The sequence below is a fragment of the Gobio gobio genome (genome assembly GCF_949357685.1).
Source record: "Gobio gobio genome assembly, chromosome: 5".
In the NCBI taxonomy this organism is placed as follows: domain Eukaryota; kingdom Metazoa; phylum Chordata; class Actinopteri; order Cypriniformes; family Gobionidae; genus Gobio; species Gobio gobio.
In genome coordinates this window covers 56,544,423-56,563,849 of record NC_137101.1, presented here as the reverse complement: position 1 = coordinate 56,563,849, position 19,427 = coordinate 56,544,423, and the positions used below count along the sequence as shown (strand labels likewise).

General features: G+C 41.5%; 1 protein-coding gene across 1 annotated transcript in view; it reads left to right on the top strand.

Annotated features, from left to right (window-relative positions):
* LOC307126581 (NACHT, LRR and PYD domains-containing protein 12-like) overlaps positions 1 to 19,427 on the top strand; it is a 176,083-nt gene that overhangs the window by 51,544 nt on the left and 105,112 nt on the right. The window contains exons 3-9 of the mRNA XM_079817177.1: positions 5,074 to 5,148; positions 5,223 to 5,354; positions 9,312 to 9,359; positions 10,207 to 11,995; positions 12,302 to 12,475; positions 14,431 to 14,598; positions 14,700 to 14,870. Of these exons, the coding sequence (XP_079673303.1) occupies positions 5,094 to 5,148; positions 5,223 to 5,354; positions 9,312 to 9,359; positions 10,207 to 11,995; positions 12,302 to 12,475; positions 14,431 to 14,598; positions 14,700 to 14,870 (2,537 nt within the window). The 5' untranslated portion in view covers positions 5,074 to 5,093. The remainder of the gene's footprint in view (positions 1 to 5,073; positions 5,149 to 5,222; positions 5,355 to 9,311; positions 9,360 to 10,206; positions 11,996 to 12,301; positions 12,476 to 14,430; positions 14,599 to 14,699; positions 14,871 to 19,427) is intronic.

The window sequence follows — 19,427 nt, the reverse complement described above, 5'->3', positions numbered from 1 at the left end:
CTTGATGTTGTATGGGGTAGTGAGTTTGTTGTGCTTGGGTTGTTGGTAGAGTACCTTGTCACCAGGGGTGAATGTGATTGGCTTAGCACGACGGCGCGCGTCTGAGTTGGATTTCATCTTTGCTTTTGCATTAGTGTCCCGTTCCCTAATGATGTGATCATTGTCGCATTCGCAGGTTGTGGTGATCAATGGGATCTTGGTATGAATCTTGCGCTTAAACAACAGTTCAGCAGGTGATGCTTCTGTGGTGCTGTGTGGTGTGGCGCGATACTCACGAAGAAACGTGTTGAGTCTCTGCTTCCACGGGGTGTTCTGCGTCTCTGCCACCCGGATTGCTTTTCCAAGCGTGCGCATGAAACGTTCTGCTGTTGCATTTGCTCGAGGCCAGAGAGGTGTTATTTTCCGATGGTGGAAACCTAGATGGTCTGCAAACTTGGAAAACTGGTCACTGTTAAAAGGGGGCCCGTTGTCTGTTTTTAGAACTCTGGGAATTCCAAACATCGAGAACACTTTGTCGATGATTGGGATGACTGTGTTGGCTGAGACAGATCTTACAATTTCAACAACTGGGTAGCGAGAATATTCATCTATGACAACTAGTAGATATTCTCCAGTTGGAAGTGGCCCGTAGAAATCTGCACTGATGTTAAACCAGGGGGCTTCTGGCAACTCAGACATTCTCAGTGGCTCGGACTGTGTTATAGGCGTGTTGGCTTGACATGCTAAACAGTTCTTGACCGTCAGTTCCGCTTTCTGGTCTATGTTAGGAAACCAGACCTTTGACCTGAGCAGTGTCTTAGTCTTTACAATGCCCTGGTGTCCTTCATGGGCTAGCTGTAACACTCTGTGCTCGAGGGACGCAGGGATGACGATTCTCGTACCTCGCAGGATGATGTCGTCGGTGTGGGACACCGTGAGCTCCCCACTAATCTGTCTGTACTTTTTCAGTATTTCAGCATGTTGTGTGTCGCCTGTAATTTTGTGCCAAGTGTTGTCTCTGATGTGGGCACTAACCTTTTGCAGGGTTGGGTCTTTTAGTGTTTCCTCTTTTATCTCCTGGAGAGTCATGGCTTTTGGTGTGGCATGCTCAGCTACAAAGTTGACATACTCCTCTGCCACTTTCACCGCTCTTGTGCTTCCGCTCATCTGCATCGGGATAGGGTGACGGGAGATGTAATCGGCAGGGTTGTCTGCACCTTTTCTGTACTCTACCCTGAAGTTGTAGGGCTGTAGTCTCAGTCCCCATCTCTCGATCCTTGCAGGTGGTTTTGAACGAGGGTTGTTCCATATGACCTCTAGAGCTTTGTGGTCAGTGACTAGTATGAATGGGTTGCCATACAGGTATAAGTGAAAGTGTTCACAGCTCCACACAATGGCCAATGCCTCCTTTTCCGTTTGTGAGTAACGTCTTTCTACGTCGCTGAGAGCACGGCTGGCGTATGCAATGGTATGCCTCTCTCCCTTTCCATCCTTTTGGTAGAGAACAGCGCCTAGACCGACTGGGCTAGCATCTACCACGAGCTCTGTGTCTTTGGCTGGATCAAAGTATGACATTACCATGTTGCTGGTCAGGCTGTCTTTGATCGTCTGTAGTGCTCTGGCATGCTCAGGGGTCCAGTGCCATGGTGTGTCTTTTCTGGTCAGCTCACGTAGTGGTGCAGAGATGGAAGCAAAGTCTTTGATAAAACGAGCACTGTAGTTCGCCATTCCTAGCAGACTCCTGACTTCAGTCTGGTCTTGTGGATCACTCGCCTGCTGAATAGCAGTAATTTTTTTCGGGTCGGCTGAGATTCCACCAGCTGAAAAAATAAATCCAAAGAATTCAAGTTTACTTTTGTTAAACTCACATTTCTTTTTGTTGAGTGTGAGCCCTCTGTCTTTCAGTCTCTGGAACACAGCTCTGAGGCTGTCGTCATGGTCTTTCTGTGTTTTACCATACACAATGATGTCATCACTCAGATTCTTTACTCCTTTGATGCCTTGCAGCGTCTGGCAGATCGCATTTTGGAACACCTCTGCTGCTGAAGATATCCCGAAATTCAGGCGCTTGTATCGTCTCAAACCAAGGTGTGTGGTAAAGGTTGTGATGTACCTGCTGTCGGGGTGGAGTTCTAGCTGATGGTAACCAGCAGTCAGGTCAAGCTTGGAGAAGACTGTAGCTCCATTCAACTCGTGAATTACATCATCCATGGTGGGAGTTATGTGGCGTTCACGTTGTATGGCAGTGTTGGCCTGTCTCATGTCGACACAGACTCGAACTTTGTCTGGATCCTTTGGCTTGGGTGGTGTCACGATGGGGGAGACCCATGGCGTAGGGCCTGTGACTGTCTCAATGACGTCGTCATCCTCAAGCCGTTTCAGCTCCTCTTCGACCTTCTGTCGGATGTGAAAAGGCACTCGCCTATGTGGCTGACAGGTTGGGTGAATGTCAGTGTTGATGTGAAGCTTTACCTGAAAGTCTTTTAGCATGCCAATGCCCTCGAACAGCTCTGGGTGTTTCTGTACTAACTCGTCAGCTACTGTTTGACCGGTTGTAGCAGACACAGTGTTGATGATTTTGATGAGGCCTAGCTCTTTAGCGGTGTTATAGCCTAGCAGAGAGCAGCTATCACCCTTCATTACATAGAACTCGGCTGTGGTTTTCTTATTATCTGTCTCTGTGTTACATGTGAATGCACCGGTTATGGGCAGTGGTTCAGTGTTGCCATATGGGAATATCTTTATATCAGCTGGGCTGAGCTGTGGGCATGGTCTCAGGGTACGGAGGACTGATTCACTAATAATGTTCACTGCAGCTCCGGAATCAATCATTGCTGCAATTTTTACACCATTAAGCCAAATGTGTGTGCGTGGTTGAGTGATATTCTTGTTGCTACTGGCAGCAAATACATAAGCTTCATCACTACTAGACGAGTCATGTGTGGTACTTTGTGTTGTGCTGGTGATGTTGTACACTTTCTTGTGTGTTTTGTGTTGCTTACTGTTGTCTCTGTGTTTTATTTCAAAGTCTTTTCCAGGTGTTCTTTGTTTTGACCTGCACTGCTTGGCGAAGTGATTTAGTTTCCCGCATGCTTTACAGTCTTTTCCTTTTGCTGGGCAGTTTCCGTCATGTGGATAATTTCCACCGCAATTCCGGCACTGGACGTTGGGCATTGCTCTCCCGGCGCGTCGGCTGGTAGCTGTTCGCCCATTCTGATGCACTGCATTCACTGATGCAGCTACACTCTGCTCCATGCCGGCTGCTTGTTGCTCGGACAGTTCTAAAGTTCTCCCGTATTCGAGAAGGTCATCCAGGCTGTTTTCGGGTTCTCTGAGCGCTCTTCTACGTAGCCTGGTTGAACTGCAACTTTGGATCAGCTGTGCTTTTATTTCATGGCTTACGTCGGCAAACTCACAATTCTTTGCTAGCATGCGTAGTCTGGTACAATATGTGTCTAGGTTCTCGCCCGGCTGCTGTACTGCCTTTCGGAATATATATACTTGATACTGGATGTTCTTTTTAGGCGTAAAATACGTGCTTAGCTTCTGCTTAACATCAGCAAACTTATCTTCCTCTGCTGCTAACGTGTCATAGATATCATGCACGCGCTCTCCCGCCAAGTGCAGTAATAATGCCTTCTGCCTTGCATCTCCGGTAATGTTCACTGCTGTAATATAGTTCTCAAACCTTTGCATCCATTTTGTCCAGCGTGGTCCTACTGAGCTCGGATCCATTTCGGTATCGAAGGCTTGCAGAGCGACGGTGTTTCCCAGTGACATCTTTTCTTTTCTTTTTTTTTTTTATCCTCGTCGCCAATGTGATGTTCTCATCTGAGTATTTGACAAGAAAACAGACGTGTGCGTTCAGTATGCTTTACTGTGATATCAGACAGTTAATACACAGACAGCCGTCATCCCTCGTGGGCTTAATGCACTGTTGTTTACACACCGTAATACGGCAGGCGTACCCCTGTGCGTCATAACGTAAAACATCACTGTCGTAAACCTCATACTGCATATCCTAAACACTACAATCACTTCATTAAACTAATGTTGAATATAATGTATAATTGGGGAATATTTGTGGGTCCTGATAACACAATAATAATATTATTATTTTAATAATAATAAAAAAGTAATTAACCCTTAAATGCATGACTGTTTTGCCAAACATTCTTACATATTCGGGTCTTTAGCGACCCGGATCTATATCTAACATGGATAGATCTATACCTGTCGCGATAATATATAAAACTCCTGATATATGAGTAACAATTACAGAAGAATAAAATAAAACATAATTATTTTGTTACCTTTTGGAGCTCGGAAGGGTTCAGTTTGAGCAGATGTTTTATACCATCATCACTGTCCTCGTCAGAGCTCATTTCCCAGTACATTCAGCATTTCCCTCATATTCGTGATCTCAGGCATATCCTCAAAACTCATTTTCAACATCTTCAAAATAAATATTTTGATCACTGGCAGCTTCCTTCACCAGATCCATCATCAAGTGACAGTGACAGTGTTCAGTACTGTCTCTGCAGTAAATCGCTGAGCCATTTCAAGTTTTACAGATTATATATATATAAAAGGTTGATGTCTAACTTTAAAAAATGAATGAGGAGGAGGGTAGTGAATGACGTCTCGGGTCGCTAAAGACCCGAGGTATGCATTTAAGGGTTAAAAAACCCTCATTTTGTCTTAAAATATTGCGATACATATCGTGTTGTGAGTTCAGTATCGTGATTTAAATCAAGTGTAGTTGCACTCATAGCATTCACTCAAAATGTGTAAGCATGATGTGTGGAGCTGAAGGTGTCGTGCTGGCACACTTGGCATTGCTTGAGAATCTCAGGTGAGAGCGTGTCTGTAGAGAGCGTCATGTTTGATGAGAGTAGCGAAAGGAAAGGTTGTGCATGAGAGTAGAGAGGATCTTTTGATATAGTACATACAATAGCACATCCATACAGAGACATTTAATAACTCGTCATACAATTTCCGCTTGTGACTATATTTTATTTACTTGTGTATTTTCAAATATTTATTTGTATAAAGTGCCTGGTAACAGCTAAACCGTTTTCTCATGTCCAACAGCGTTGAGTCAGTGAAGGACGATGGCATCTGCAGATCAGCATCGTGACACACTAGAGGAGCCGGAAGACAAGAAGGGTAATGAAGGGAAGAATATCAGTAATGTTAAAGTTGTGATTGAGGAAATGTGATTAATCTCTGTCTCTGTCCAGTGGAGATGAGCAGCAGCGCTCACACTGGAGTCTGTGTTGATGCTCAGACGGGAGCGACTGTAAATGCTCCTGCACTCACTGGAAACACCATCACAGGCCCAGTGACCTTCAACTACAGCACTGCAGGAAATGGTACTGTCACTATAGCTGTGCTTCAGTGGTGTAATGTAACAAAGTAATAATACTCCATTACAGTACTTGAGTATTTTTGGGAGAATCTGTACTTTACTTTTTATATCTCTGTCAACTTTTACTCTTACTCCACTACATTTCCTAAACAAAATGTATACTATGAAGCAAGCAAGTGCAAACAAGTGCTCGCTCAAGCGCGGTTGATTTCATTGTCTGTGTTACGTCCATTGCTAAAGCGGCTTAGATGTGAGGCTGCACTGCTGCACAGAGCGGGACACTTCAAAAACAGATTTAAAACATAGACAGGAAAACTGTATGTTATACACTACAGTACACATTTATGTTCTGTTATGTCGTTTCTGTCATGTCTATATTAGTTCTCATTAGTTGCTTTGGTGTCTGATTAGTTAATGTCTGTCCAGCTGTTCCTCTTTTGTGTTCTTGTTTACTGAGTCTTTATACACCCTGTTCTGTTCAGTCCTCGTCGGTTATTGTTTGTGTGAACAAACAGTTTGTGTGGTCTTGAGTTTGCTACTTTGATTAAAGACTTTGCATCTATCACCATCTCTTCCACAGTGCGCTTTCTAAGCCATCCAAACCGTGACCTATACCTATAAAGTGATTCATTTGTTGACGAGATGCTGCATTAATGCCATCGAGGCTGAGAGGATGCTAACATTAGTACCTCAAGCTGTTAAAACAACGTAACAAAACACACAAGTCTGATCCAGATGTTTAAGGTCATGTTTGTTACCATCTCTTTGCATTAGTTTATATCCAGCTGGATGCTTTTATGCAGTCGTTATGCAGCAAAGTGTCATATTTAAAGCTTGTGACATGAGAAAGCAAACCGTATCGTCATGCAGGCGACAGAAACATGCATCAGAAACGCATTCGATCAAAGTCCCTTTATATAAAGTCTTTGATTCTTTGAGTCACTGTAACTTTTTGCTTAGATGACCATCAAGTGTTCTAGAATAGAATCACATGTTATTTTTTTACTTTCGAACACTTGCTTGTAAAATGGACCTTTACGAAAACTCTTCTCTGGATTCATAAACACTTCGTATACCACGGATTCGGCAGTTAAACGTGTGTATAGTATTAATGAATCCAAACATTCGTAAATAGGACGCACGTGCACGCTCATTCATAATTAACATAATCCCCCTCAATGAGTTACAACTACGCACATTACGTGTGCAGGAACGCTGTGGAATCTTCTGGACTTCCTTCTGGTTTGGCTCCAGTATATTGCATAAGCTAAAGAGACCAATTGATCATATGCCTAGCAATAAATATCAAATTATCGTGTGTCCACCAAATAATTTTTAGCTAGATAAAAAAATGCCAGGTGCTCTTCTGAAAACGGCCAGCGGGTGGCGCTTTTCCAGCTGAGATACTTTGGTTGCTATGATACAGAATACCCATGGCAGTAATGTGTTACTAGGATCTCATTTTGAAGAATATTACTGAATATAAAAATGCTGTAACCAGCAATATTTACTCATTATTAACACAATATTAATCCATTGTTGTTCAGTCGTTGTACAAGTAGGATGATTGGTTGGTGTAGTATTTGTCCCACCCCTCCTCCACTGTGATTGGACGGCTGGGTAAAAAGTGACAGTGACGAGCGCTGCCTATTCGCCAAAGTTGAACAGTTGGAAAAAAGACGGCAAACTAATAAAATATTATTATGGTTCATAGTGCATCAATGTGCAATGTCATCAGTTTGCCTAAATTAGAACACAGACTGGCCAATTGTTTTACGCACCATTTGCACGGGGTTGGGAGCAGGTGTACATTTCCTTCGTACCAACCAAATACGAACATTTTCGTGAATCCGAAAAATGATGTCAGAACGGCTTTACGAACAATTTACACACAAATTCGTTCTGCTGGTGTTTCATGAATGAGGCCCACTGTGTCTAATTTCAATGCTCCCTCTCAGTCGTCTATGGTCTGCGTCTGCACGGCTGTGGGAAGAAGCGCCACATGACAGAGTCCCAAATCTTCAATCTTTATTGAGCAGTTTGTACAATTTATACTTGATGGGCTCTGTGTTGAAAGTTTTGATGAAGGGCTGTAGAATGCCCAAAACAATCACAAAAATAACACCAGAAATTTGCAGTATTTTTCCCTTTATTAACTGAAAATAACGGCTTGGAGCGTTATAGTGATCAATCTTTAGCAGAAAAGCAGAGGCTGCAGTCACGAACAAAAATGGCAGAAATATTTGCGTGCTATTAAGGTAATTACGAGGAGTTGTATTCGTGAATATGTATCTTGTAAATATGAAAATGCATTTCTGATTTGATTTTTTATACATGCCATGTTGAAATTAGCTTAAAAAACTCGCTCATTTAAGAACATGCATTTATTGCATGGACAGAGCTAGAACATAATGTAGCTAAGTGTTTAAAATGCATAAGTGTTTAAAATACAAATGCATAGTTGAGTTGAAACCTTGCTCTCTTTGGCTTGCTGTTGATGCTGTAAACTGAATGTACGAGGCAAGCTGACTGTTTAAATAACAGCACTGAAATAAAAATGAGCTGTTTATCTTTTAACACAGGACACGTTTTTGCGGTTAAAAACACGATATGCTGGTATGAGGTGCGATATCCGCCCTCATATAGTTTTTTTTCTTCTTCTTCATTAAAATCAAAGATGTTCATCAATGACTGTATATTAAGAGCGGGGACACATTTGTGTGGATTTTGTTTTGTGATTTCACTGGAAAGAATAGAGTCTCTCTCCGCAACGGCATTAAGCGATAGATTGAACACTCGTCTGTCTGTGAAGACGAGCCAAAAGAGAACATAAACCCCGCCTACTTTGATTTGATTGGTCATCTCAAACATTTTGACATTGATGAGCGCTGTTAGACCAATGAAGCAAACCCAGACCAAAAATTTTACTTTTAAACCTTTTTGTCATCCTAACATACAGAGCGCTGCATAATGAAGTGCAGCACAATTGGTGGGACAATATGGCCATTTCTAATTATTGAGGGGGACTTGTCTATGGTGGTTACGGCCCTGAGCCGCGTCATGCACGAACGATACTCTGCAAAAGTAAGGAAGAGTTGCGAGCGCAACAGTCTAACGGTCTAGGGTGATGTTTACATTAAAAACAATAGAAAAGTAGCGCAATGGAATAAAAAAAAAACATCCCGTGTGGCATTTAATTGCCCCTTTCCACGCATTTAAAGTTGCATTCATTGCTATATTAACATGTAGGCTTCCATTCCATTTTCTTTCCAAATTATCACTGGACAGTAGAAAAGTGAAAATGTTATCAATTTATTTAAAGTGAAGATAAGATTAAAAATTCATTTAACAATATTTATCTATCTGTCTACCTATCTTTCTAGTCTAGTCTAGTGTACCCCCCCCAAAAAAAAAAAAAAAAACAACAACAACAACAACAACAACAACAACAACAACAACAACAACAACAACAACAAAAAAACATAGCCCACCCAGGATATCTATCAGCCCACCCTTCTATAGATGGCTAGAACCGGGCCTGCACCCCATCCCAGATGCTGCCCTTTAGTTGGTACCCAAATATAAAAGCATAGAAGGAATCATTTCACTGTTGGAAATAACAAATATGGAATATAACCTTGTACAAAGAAAAACAGGAACAAGGTAGCTAGAAATAAGAGGAAAAGAAACATACAAGGAGTTGTTTTTCACTGCGGTTATGGAAAAATACAAAAGAGGCTGTGACATTTCTTCACTCATAAATATTCTCTATGGTGACTGAGCATAATGAAGTGAATGGTGACTTATGTTACACTCAGGAAGAGAACTAAAGGGAGGGCTGTGGAGGCCGCTAAATTTCACAGTTCATTTTATGGTCAAAGTGTTCATAGGCAGACATGCCTTAGCTTCAGTATTTTCTTGTATCTGTATATTTTACTCATTTTTTTCTCTCTCCTCACAGAGCCACAAAAAATCCCAGAGACAGCAGAGAAACTTACAGAAGAACAAGGTACAGTCTCAACAGTGTCGACCAACACCAATAGACATGAGCTCCAGGTTTTGTTCTGTTGGTGTCTGTTAGTGTTGGTCTGTTTATTTTCACACACTGAACATGTTCATTCACCGTTTGTGAGCAGGAACGTGATCTGGTGATTGCTCAGTGTCAGTCTGTGCAGTCTGAACTAGCCTGTTTAAAGTGTTTCAGAAGTGATTTAAACAAGTCGGATCTATTTTGAATTTGGACACCAGTCCAGGGGCTTAATGTACAGAAAACCTGTGTGTTTCATCCTAAATGTCTGTGTACACACTAAAGGCAGAGTCTATGAACGGATGTTTTTCCAAATTTTCACTTTATAAATCAGAGTTAGTGTAAGATTATTTATGACTTTTTAAATCTGAACATTGCCAGGTCAGGGTGGGAGGCATTAATATTAGAACGGAGGTTAACTGTGAGGGGTGATGTATCACCAGAACTAACCAATGAACCCTGTCCTCTGTACTGAGTTTACAAATAAGGCATTAAAACATATATAGATATATATAAAAATAATAATGATAAAAAAAAAAAAATATATATATATATATATATATATATATATATATATATATATGAATGCCTTGAATGCTTAAGGGTATTCACTTCCATGAGTGTAATATATTTATCAAGATGTAGTGAATTAAATGGAAGATCTGAGGCCTTGGGGCTGTAATACTTTCAACAGTAATTTAATTACAATATGCTGAATGAATTTTCAGATCATCAGACCATGCTGATGTGAAAGCTTTGTCATGTTTCTTTTTTTTAATGAAATATGTTTTTCCCTTATTTATTCACCTACATCAATCTTTTATAACAGAGGATTTGATTCTGAAAACCTTTTTGGAAAATCACAAAAGCAACATGAAGAAGAAAGCAGAGCGTATTTTTGATTGCAAGAAAGAAAAAGAAGTGCATCTTGAGGCTGTGTACACAGAACTGTTCATCACAGAGGGAGATATGAAAGATGTCAATCAGGAACATGAGATTCTGAAGATTGATGATGCTTTCAAGAACAAACCAACACAGGACAAACCAATCCAATGCAATGATATATTTACATTATTAAAGGAAAAAAATGAGGAAAAGATTGTGCTGACCAAAGGAGTTGCTGGCATCGGAAAAACTGTCTCTGTGCACAAATTCATCCTGGACTGGGCAGAAGGAAAAGCCAATCAGGATATAGACTGTGTGTTCCTGCTTCCATTCAGAGAGATTAACAGAATTAAAGACAGAGAGTTTGATCTCCACGAGTTTCTGCTGAAATTTTATCCTCAAATGAAGGACCTGGAAAAATCTGGAAAAAAGTTATATAAGGAATATAAGCTAGCGTTTATATTTGATGGACTTGATGAGAGTCGCCTGCCTTTGAATTTTGAAAGCGGGATATTTGACAGTTTTGACGAAAGATCATCTGTAGACGTGCTGTTCACAAGTCTGGTCAAAGGGGAGCTGCTTCCATCAGCTTTCGTCTGGGTGACCTCACGACCAGCAGCAGCCAATCAGATCCCTCTTGAATATGTGGGTTTGTTCACAGAGGTGCGAGGATTCACTGACAAACGGAAGGAGGAGTACTTCAGAAAGACAATCACAGATAAGACTCAGGCCTCCAGAATAATCTCACACATTAAGACATCTCGTAGTCTCTACATCATGTGCCACATTCCCGTGTTCTGCTGGATCACGGCCACAGTACTTCAGAATATTCTCATCAAGAACACTACAGAGAACATCAGCACAACACTCACTGAAATGTACATCCACTTCCTGCTGATACAGATGAACATGAAGAACCAGAAATATGATGGAAAAGCAGAAAGAGAACGTAAAAAGCTCTTACAGTCAAACAGAAAAATGATACTGAAGTTAGTCAAGCTAGCATTTGAGCAGCTGAAGAAGGAAAAAATTGTGTTCGATGAGGAAGATCTGGAAGCATGTGGTATTGATGTGAGTAAAGACACTGAGTTCACAGGAATGATTGCTGAGATCTTTAAGAAGGAAGATGGACTTAATGAAGAAAAGGTCTTCTGCTTTGTGCATCTGAGTGCTCAAGAGTTCTTTGCTGCAGTGCATGTGTTTCTCTGCTACCTGAAGAAGGACATGCAGGAGCTTCAGTTTTTCTTTGATCAGCCCAAAGAAAATATCACATTACAGGAGCTACTAGAGAAGGCAGTTGATAAAGCCATGAAGAGTAAGAGAGGAAATCTGGACCTGTTCCTGCGGTTTCTGATGGGAATTTCACTGGAATCCAGTCAAAACCTGCTCAAAGGCCTCTTCACAGACACTGAAGACACCAGAGAGAGCATCACAAAAACAACTGAATTCATTAAACAAGAACTACACAGGGACATCCCAGATGAAGCTTCAGTCAACCTATTCTACTGCTTACTTGAGCTCAAGGAGCATTCATTATATGAGGAAATCCAGAGATACCTCAGTTCAGATGCACATCCAGGAAGGAAACTCTCCTCTTCAATGTGCACAGTGCTGACCTATGTACTGCTGCTGTCAGAGAAGGTGCTGGACGAGTTCAACCCAAAGAGGTTCACGTCATCACAAGCCGACAACACGAAACTCCTTCCAGCTGTGAGATGCTGCAGAAAAGCCCTGTGAGTAATTTCACTGATCGCTGTTTAATCAAAGTTTAACTCTACATCGCTAAACAACTGCATGTCAAAATACTTCGTGAAATATCTGGCTCTCCTGATTATGCAAAACACTGAACATCAGAAAATAATCTGGGTAAACTTACATTTTAAATTTACATTTATGCATTTGGCAGACGCTTTTATCCAAAGCGACTTACAGGGACAATCCCCCTGACCGCTGGGATCGAACCAGCAACCTTCTGTATATCAGTTCCATGGTTTAACCCACTGGACCACCATCTCACATATAATGTTCTGTTTTGGCAGATTTGACAGCTGTGGTCTTGATGAAACATGCTGTGAAACTGCATCTTCAGCTCTACAATCATCAGACTCCCATCTGAGAGAGCTGGACCTGAGTAGCAATCACCTGAAGGATTCAGGAGTGAAACTTCTTTCGGATGGACTGAACAGTTCACACTGTCAACTGAACATACTGAGGTTTGACATTCACTCATTTATTATGTTCAAATATGTGGATGAATATCTGTTTCATTACTGACTAGCAGATATTTTTCCTAGTCTATATTGTAGCATGGATGTATGAGTAGCATTATCTCCAAGCACACAAGGCAGACAAAAAGAACATGCATAAATGAGAAAATAAAGTGTGTGGGACATGGTTGATGTTAAAGTTAGTTACATTTACATTTAATCATTTAGCAAACGCTTTTATCCAAAGCGACTTACAAATGGGGAGAGCAATAGAAGCAACTAAACAAACAAGGTGCAACAGCATTTTATGAAAAGAGATTTGTTCGCATTAGTGGAGCTGAAGGTTTTAGAATAAATACGAAATACACGTGAGCTCGCTGCCATGCGGTGAATCTGGCCAATCGTGGAACAGCTGTGTCATCATCAGAGTTCGTGCAGCCGCTCTGGAGAAACTGCACCGGCTGTTTTAGCCGACTGCTCTCGAATCGCTCTTGCGGTACTTTGATGCCATACGTCACTGTCACGTGGCGTCGGCGCTGTCTCGAGTCGGACAAAATTTCTAACCGGCATGCACTGCTTCAAGTCAGCCGCTGATCAGTGGTTGAACCAAAGGGAGCACATGACATGAGGGCAAGGGAAATCACATGACGAACATGATCCATGACTGTGAATAAACTTCAAAATGAAAGACATGAAACTTGAACATGACAAAAACCCCAAAACCAACCATGACAGCTATGTACCATCACATTACATTCCTAAAAATTCATTCAGTATCTGTGTCTTGATTTGGAATAAATAAATCAAAATTGTATAAAATACATTTCAGAGAAAGTTTTCTGAGAAGAGTTATTCTCAGTCTTTTCCACTGGCCAAATAGTATTTAATTGCTTTAAACAAATCAAAACATCTTATATTTTAGGGTGTTTAGCCTATACATTTTTAATGCAAACAAATAGACAATTATGTAAATTATGTAATTATGCAATTATGTAAATAATTGTCTGACTCAGCATGTCACTGACAACATTTTTTTAAAATAAAACATGCATATCACCGTTCTTTTCATAATATTGGGAAGACCATGAAAATGGTTATCATTGGGCTACTGTCTGTGCACTATATCAACAGCAGAGATTGTACAGGACTGTGTCATCAGGACTGTGACTTATTCGAACCGGCCAATGGACTGTTCAATCACAGAGAGAGTCCTATGTGTCTGTCATTATACAGTCTTTGTTGCCAAGCCATCTACTTGGACAGAGTCAAGTGCGCATCACTGATCATTATTTGCGTGAAAATATTTTCCCAGAACACAAGTTCTGCTATTTAGAACACAATTTAAAGCAGAATTATCACGCGCCCATCACTCAACCCTAGTTAAAACATTAAAGGCAGCTCATCCACTACAAATTATTTCATTTAAATTAATATAAAAAAAATGTAGTTCTGGATAATGATTTCATGTAATTTCAGTGCTTAACTCCATTAATGAGTGTGGCATATTTAATCTATGTTTGTATATCAGATGTAAAACAGTTTAAATCGTTCAGTTTTCACTCACTTCAGTAATAGAGTGTGTACGCACGGTCTAGAGCAGGGGTGTCCAACCCTGGTCCTGGAGAGCTACCACCCATTTAGATTTTAGCTCCAACCTGAATCAAACACACCTGAACTAGCCAATCACGGTGTTCAGGGTGCTAGATAATTACAGACAGATGTGTTGGAGCAGGGTTGGAACTGAAATCTGCAGGACAGTAGCTCTCCAGGAGCAGGGTTGGATACCCCTGGTCTAGAGTGTCCGTAAGGTGTGCACATGTTTCCGCATAGTTTATTTAGTATAAATCCCGATATGTGGAAAATTACGTATGCACATTTCTTTATACTTTAATACATCAGGCCCCAGATTATAAACCCTACCTAATAAACACATTGATATCTCTGTTTTGTTCTCTACACAGGCTACGTGGATGTAATCTCACTGCTCAGTCCTGTGAAAGTTTGTCTTCAGCTCTGCAATCATCAAACTGTGTCCTGAGCGAGCTGGACCTGAGTATCAATGACCTGCAGGATTCTGGATTGAAGATTATTTCTGATGGACTAAAGAGCTGTAAACTGGAGATACTGAGGTTTGAGTTTCAAATACTTTCAATGGTTTTTACATTAGTTAATTACTAAAAATCACTCTGTTGAATTTATTCAGTATGCATTTACTGTTTTTCTTGTTCAGATTTTCCATATGTAATCTCACTGCTCAGTCTTGTGAGAGTTTGTCATCAGTTTTAAAATCGCCAAACTGTGTCCTAAGAGAGCTGGACCTGAGTAACAATGACCTACAGGATTCAGGAGTGAAGCTTCTTTCTGATGGACTGAAGAAAAACTGTAAGCTGGAGATACTGAGGTAAATGGTTTTCCTTAAAATAATTAACATAATGCTACTACAATACAGTTTTTCCTCAATCTATTTGACACATTTCTCCAAACTCAGGTCACTGTTCTCCAAACAGTTAACACAGTGATCTGAACACTTTGTAATTATCCTAAACAGATTGTAATTTTGGATTCATTTCCTATAAATTACAAATAATGTGAATAATTTTCTCAAAACACAAAACTTTTAAAAGTTTTCAAAATAGTTCATACAGCCAACCAAAACTGTACTATATCAGGAAAAATCACAGCTCTTTAACTATAGAAGGGAACATATACAAAGAGCAAGAAAAGAATAAGAATATGCAAGAGAATGGGAAAAGAAAGAGTTGTAATTTTAAAAGAAGTGGAGAGGCAACACTCTACAATAAGAGTAAATCTTCACTTTGGGCGACTAAATAATGTCTATCATTAGCCATTGGCTAATAAAAAATAAAGTTTTATATTATATTTATTGCAGTATTTTCAGATTTACAGACATACGGATAATACAATCACATTACAGAAACAAACAACAACAAAAAAACAACAACTCTCCTTCAGTTAGATTCACGGTTGCAGTTAACGACAACGACAAACACCGGCAAGGGAAGATTTTAGCCCAGCATGACATGGATAAGGTGAATTTGTTTAAATGGATGAAATGAGTTTTGGCTAATAAATTCTTAGATTTTATTTTAGTGTGTGTGTTAGAGGCTAAAAATAAGTTTAGCTTAGATACATTTTAACTCGCTGAACACTCGATTCAGCGATTTCAAATCAGCTCATCTGACGTACTGTAAACTCTAGTGTGAAGGCGCACAACTTGCAGTCGCTTTGCTGAGCACGTCTTTCTCACACACACAAACACACGAGAGAGTCTTACATACCACGCAAAATTAACGTGCTACATGTTAACACTATTTTTTTTGTATATTCCTGTGAAAATACCAGACTTCATTTAGAATTATTCAGCTTTTAAAAACAAGCAAAATATATGCTTTTTCCGGTAGTGGGCGGGACTAATGCGCAAACGGGAATCTCATTGGCTGGCGCTCCTCTTTTCCTGTCCCTGTTTTGATTTCAGCAAATCGGTTTGAGCTAATGCTGACAATGTGATTAATATTCATGAACCCAGCAGCTCATCAATCCTTAGTGCGTAATAATACTACTACTTATTCTACTACTGATAATATATTATTAGTTATTATTAGTAGTAGAATAAGTATTATCTTTTAATAATATAATATAATTACTATTATCATATTTTTTTACAGAAACACTGAATGACAAACAATATCTTAAGCACCACCACCAGTCCAAAGTTCAGTTCATGGTTACCAACAGTTTTACTTCTAATTACTAAAGTTCTATCATTAACCCTTAGAACCCGAGAAACGCGCCTGCGCGTTTTGCTGGATTTTCCCTCATAACAGTGTAAAACAACTTAAAATACTCCGTCATTTTGGCCTCACAGACATGAACGATATGTCTTTACAAAGCTTAAAGTTTCTACTTTTATTTGTGTACACTCAAAATAAAAACTAAATGTTGTGCTTTTCGCTAAATAAAGAAAACATATAGGATGCGTGTTCTCCCGTCGGTCTCCCTGTGATGTCCATTCTGAAATGCTTCTGAAAATGAACTCAGAACTCAGAGAAACCTTGCCTCACAGACACGACAGATATCTCTTTATAAAGCTTGGAATGTCTACTTTTAAATGAAGTAATTATATAAAAAATATATATTCTTTGTTTATGTAATCCGTATGAAAACAGCGAGAGGCAAAGTTCCTCCAGCTGAGCCTCATTATCTTTAATGTGACCTCACCCACGCACACACAAAGCGAATCACATGCAAATCGTCCACATGAAGGAGCGCAAACCTGTAAACGTTCTCCATCACCTCAAAACAAAGAATTCATCATTATGATTTTCATCGAGCTTGGAAGACGTGCTGTGAGTTTACCTTGGATTTACCGTGATTTTAACATGAGAATTTTTAAGGTAAAACATTTCTTCTCACTTATATTAGCGTTATTGATGTATAAACTTTACATAGGCTATTAGTTGAACTATTGCCAGACTAAAATGTGGGAAATTAACGGAAAGATGAAGTAGGTAGGCAACCTTTCAATGCTAAATAAAGATACACGTATGGCATGGGGATATTTTTATGCTCTATAATATTAAACACAGCATAATATAAAAGTAGGGTTGCCAAATGTCCTGTATTAGCCGAGATGTCACGTTTATTGGGCCTAAATGTCCCGTACATGACTGTCCCGTTTATTGACTGATACGCTGATGTAACCACTGACTAAGGGGCCATTCATATGTTGTGTCTTTTGTGCACTCATGTTCGTTATTTTAAATGTAGACGTGCGGCAAGCACGCTCAAATAGAGAGACTAATTAGTTTTCATTCATCTTGCACTGTCCCTGTTTGCACTTTTTCCCTGAAAGTCTCTTTTGCACTGTATTTTTTTTTACCACTGCTCTGTGTTGTTTTCATGGTATGGGCTAAACTACCGTTCAAAAGTTTTAGATTTTCTAATGTTTTCAAAAAAAATTATTCTGCTTAACAAGGCTGCATTTATTTGATCCAAAATACAGCAGAAACGTCTTGGTTACGTATGTAACCCTCGTTCCCTGAGGAGGGAACGGAGACGTATGTTAGTGACTAACGAATGGGGATTTCGCTTAGAAGCCTATCATCTTCGAGAATTCAACAGCGCCCAATGGCAGTGCCAATGCCATGGGCATGCGGAATTTGCATGCGTAACTCCGCCCCACCTCGTGGGTATATAAGGAAGTACGCTGGCAACATCGCATTATGTTACTGCTGCAGGAGCCAAGACTGAACTCCGCGTTCCAGGCAGCACAGCTGACGTGGCAAAGGAACGTACGTCTCCGTTCCCTCCTCAGGGAACGAGGGTTAAATACGTAACCAAGACGTTCCCTTTCCTTCAGTCACTACAACGTACGTTAGTGACTAACGAATGGGGGTTCCAATACAACAACGCCACTCAGCTGTCATCCAGTGCCCTGCGTAAGTGTGAGTACCCTGTCGTAAGACTAGTACGGATGAAGGACTCCCACTTATCACAGGATTACCAAGGTACACTGGGAAGCATATCCCAGTGAGGGAATGCCAAGATGCCTACCCGTAGGGAGGACTTAAGAATACACATATGACCCGCTAAGGGCTGCATATTGAAGAACTCTAGGGTACCAGCCAAAGGTGGATTTTTAACCCTAGGGATGGCAGGGACTTGCCGAGGGAAGGACACCTGCTCAAAAAGGAGGCTTACGGTGGAAATACTCGGTCGAAATACTCGGTCGCCGGAGGGGAACCATGCACACGGAGCACCTGGCCGGACATGAGGGTCTGGGCTCGAAAGGGCAGACTGAACTGATGTCGGCGTAAGCAGTGCTGGAGGAGCTCAGGGCTCTCGGGGAGCTCACCTGAGGAAATATCGCACGTATCCAGTCCGTGGAGTGGAATGGCGAGCAAGCGAAGACACCTGAGCCTGGCCCATTACCGGCCACCCATATGGGCGAGTACATAGTTGGACACTGGCTCCACTCAGAGATTGTAGAATATGGCGAATGTGTTTGGTGTCGCCCAGCCTGCAGCTCTGCAGATGTCTGTTAGCGAGGCGCCATGCGCTAAAGCCCAAGAGGAGGCCACACTCCGGGTGGAGTGTGCCCTGACCCCAAGGGGACATGGTCGACCTTGCTGCTGGTAAGCCAAAACAATGGTGTCCACTATCCAGTGAGACAACCTCCGTTTCGAGAGAGCACTTCCCTTCCGCTCTCCACCATAACAGACAAAGAGCTGGACTGAGGTCCTGAAACATCGCGTACTGTCTACATAAGCGCGGAGAGCGCGTACTGGACAGAGCAATGCCAAGGCTGGGTCTGCCTCCTCCAAAGGCAGCGCTTGCAGGTTCACCACCTGATCTCGGAACGGAGTGGTGGGAACCTTGGCACATATCCGGGCCGGGGTCTCAGGATCACGTGAGAGTTAGCCGCCCCGAACTCAAGGCACGCTTCGTCAACCGAAAATGCTTGCAGGTCCCCGACCCTCTTAAGAGAGGCCAATGCGGTCAGCAGAGCCGTCTTCATAGACAAGAATTTAATCTCAACCGACCGCAAAGGCTCAAAGGGAGGCCTCTGCAGAGCACTTAAGACTACTGAGAGGTCCCAAGAGGGAACGAGAGGAGAGCGAGGAGGATTCAGTCTCCTCGCCCCCCTCAGGAACCTGATGACCAGGTCGTGCTGACTTACCTTTTTGTCTCCCAGGAGTTCGTGGTGGGCAGATATTGCGGCCACGTACACTTTAAGGGTGGAAGGAGACCCACCCCCTCCTGGAGAAACGATAGCACGGACCCAAACGGGCATTTCCAGGGGTCTCTTTGGCGGGAAGAGCACCATGTGCCGACGAGGTTCCACTTCAACGCATATAGACGTCGCGTAGACTCAGCTCTAGCGGAAGTGATGGTAGCGACCACCGCAGGTGGAAGACTACTCAAACCTGCCGCGTCC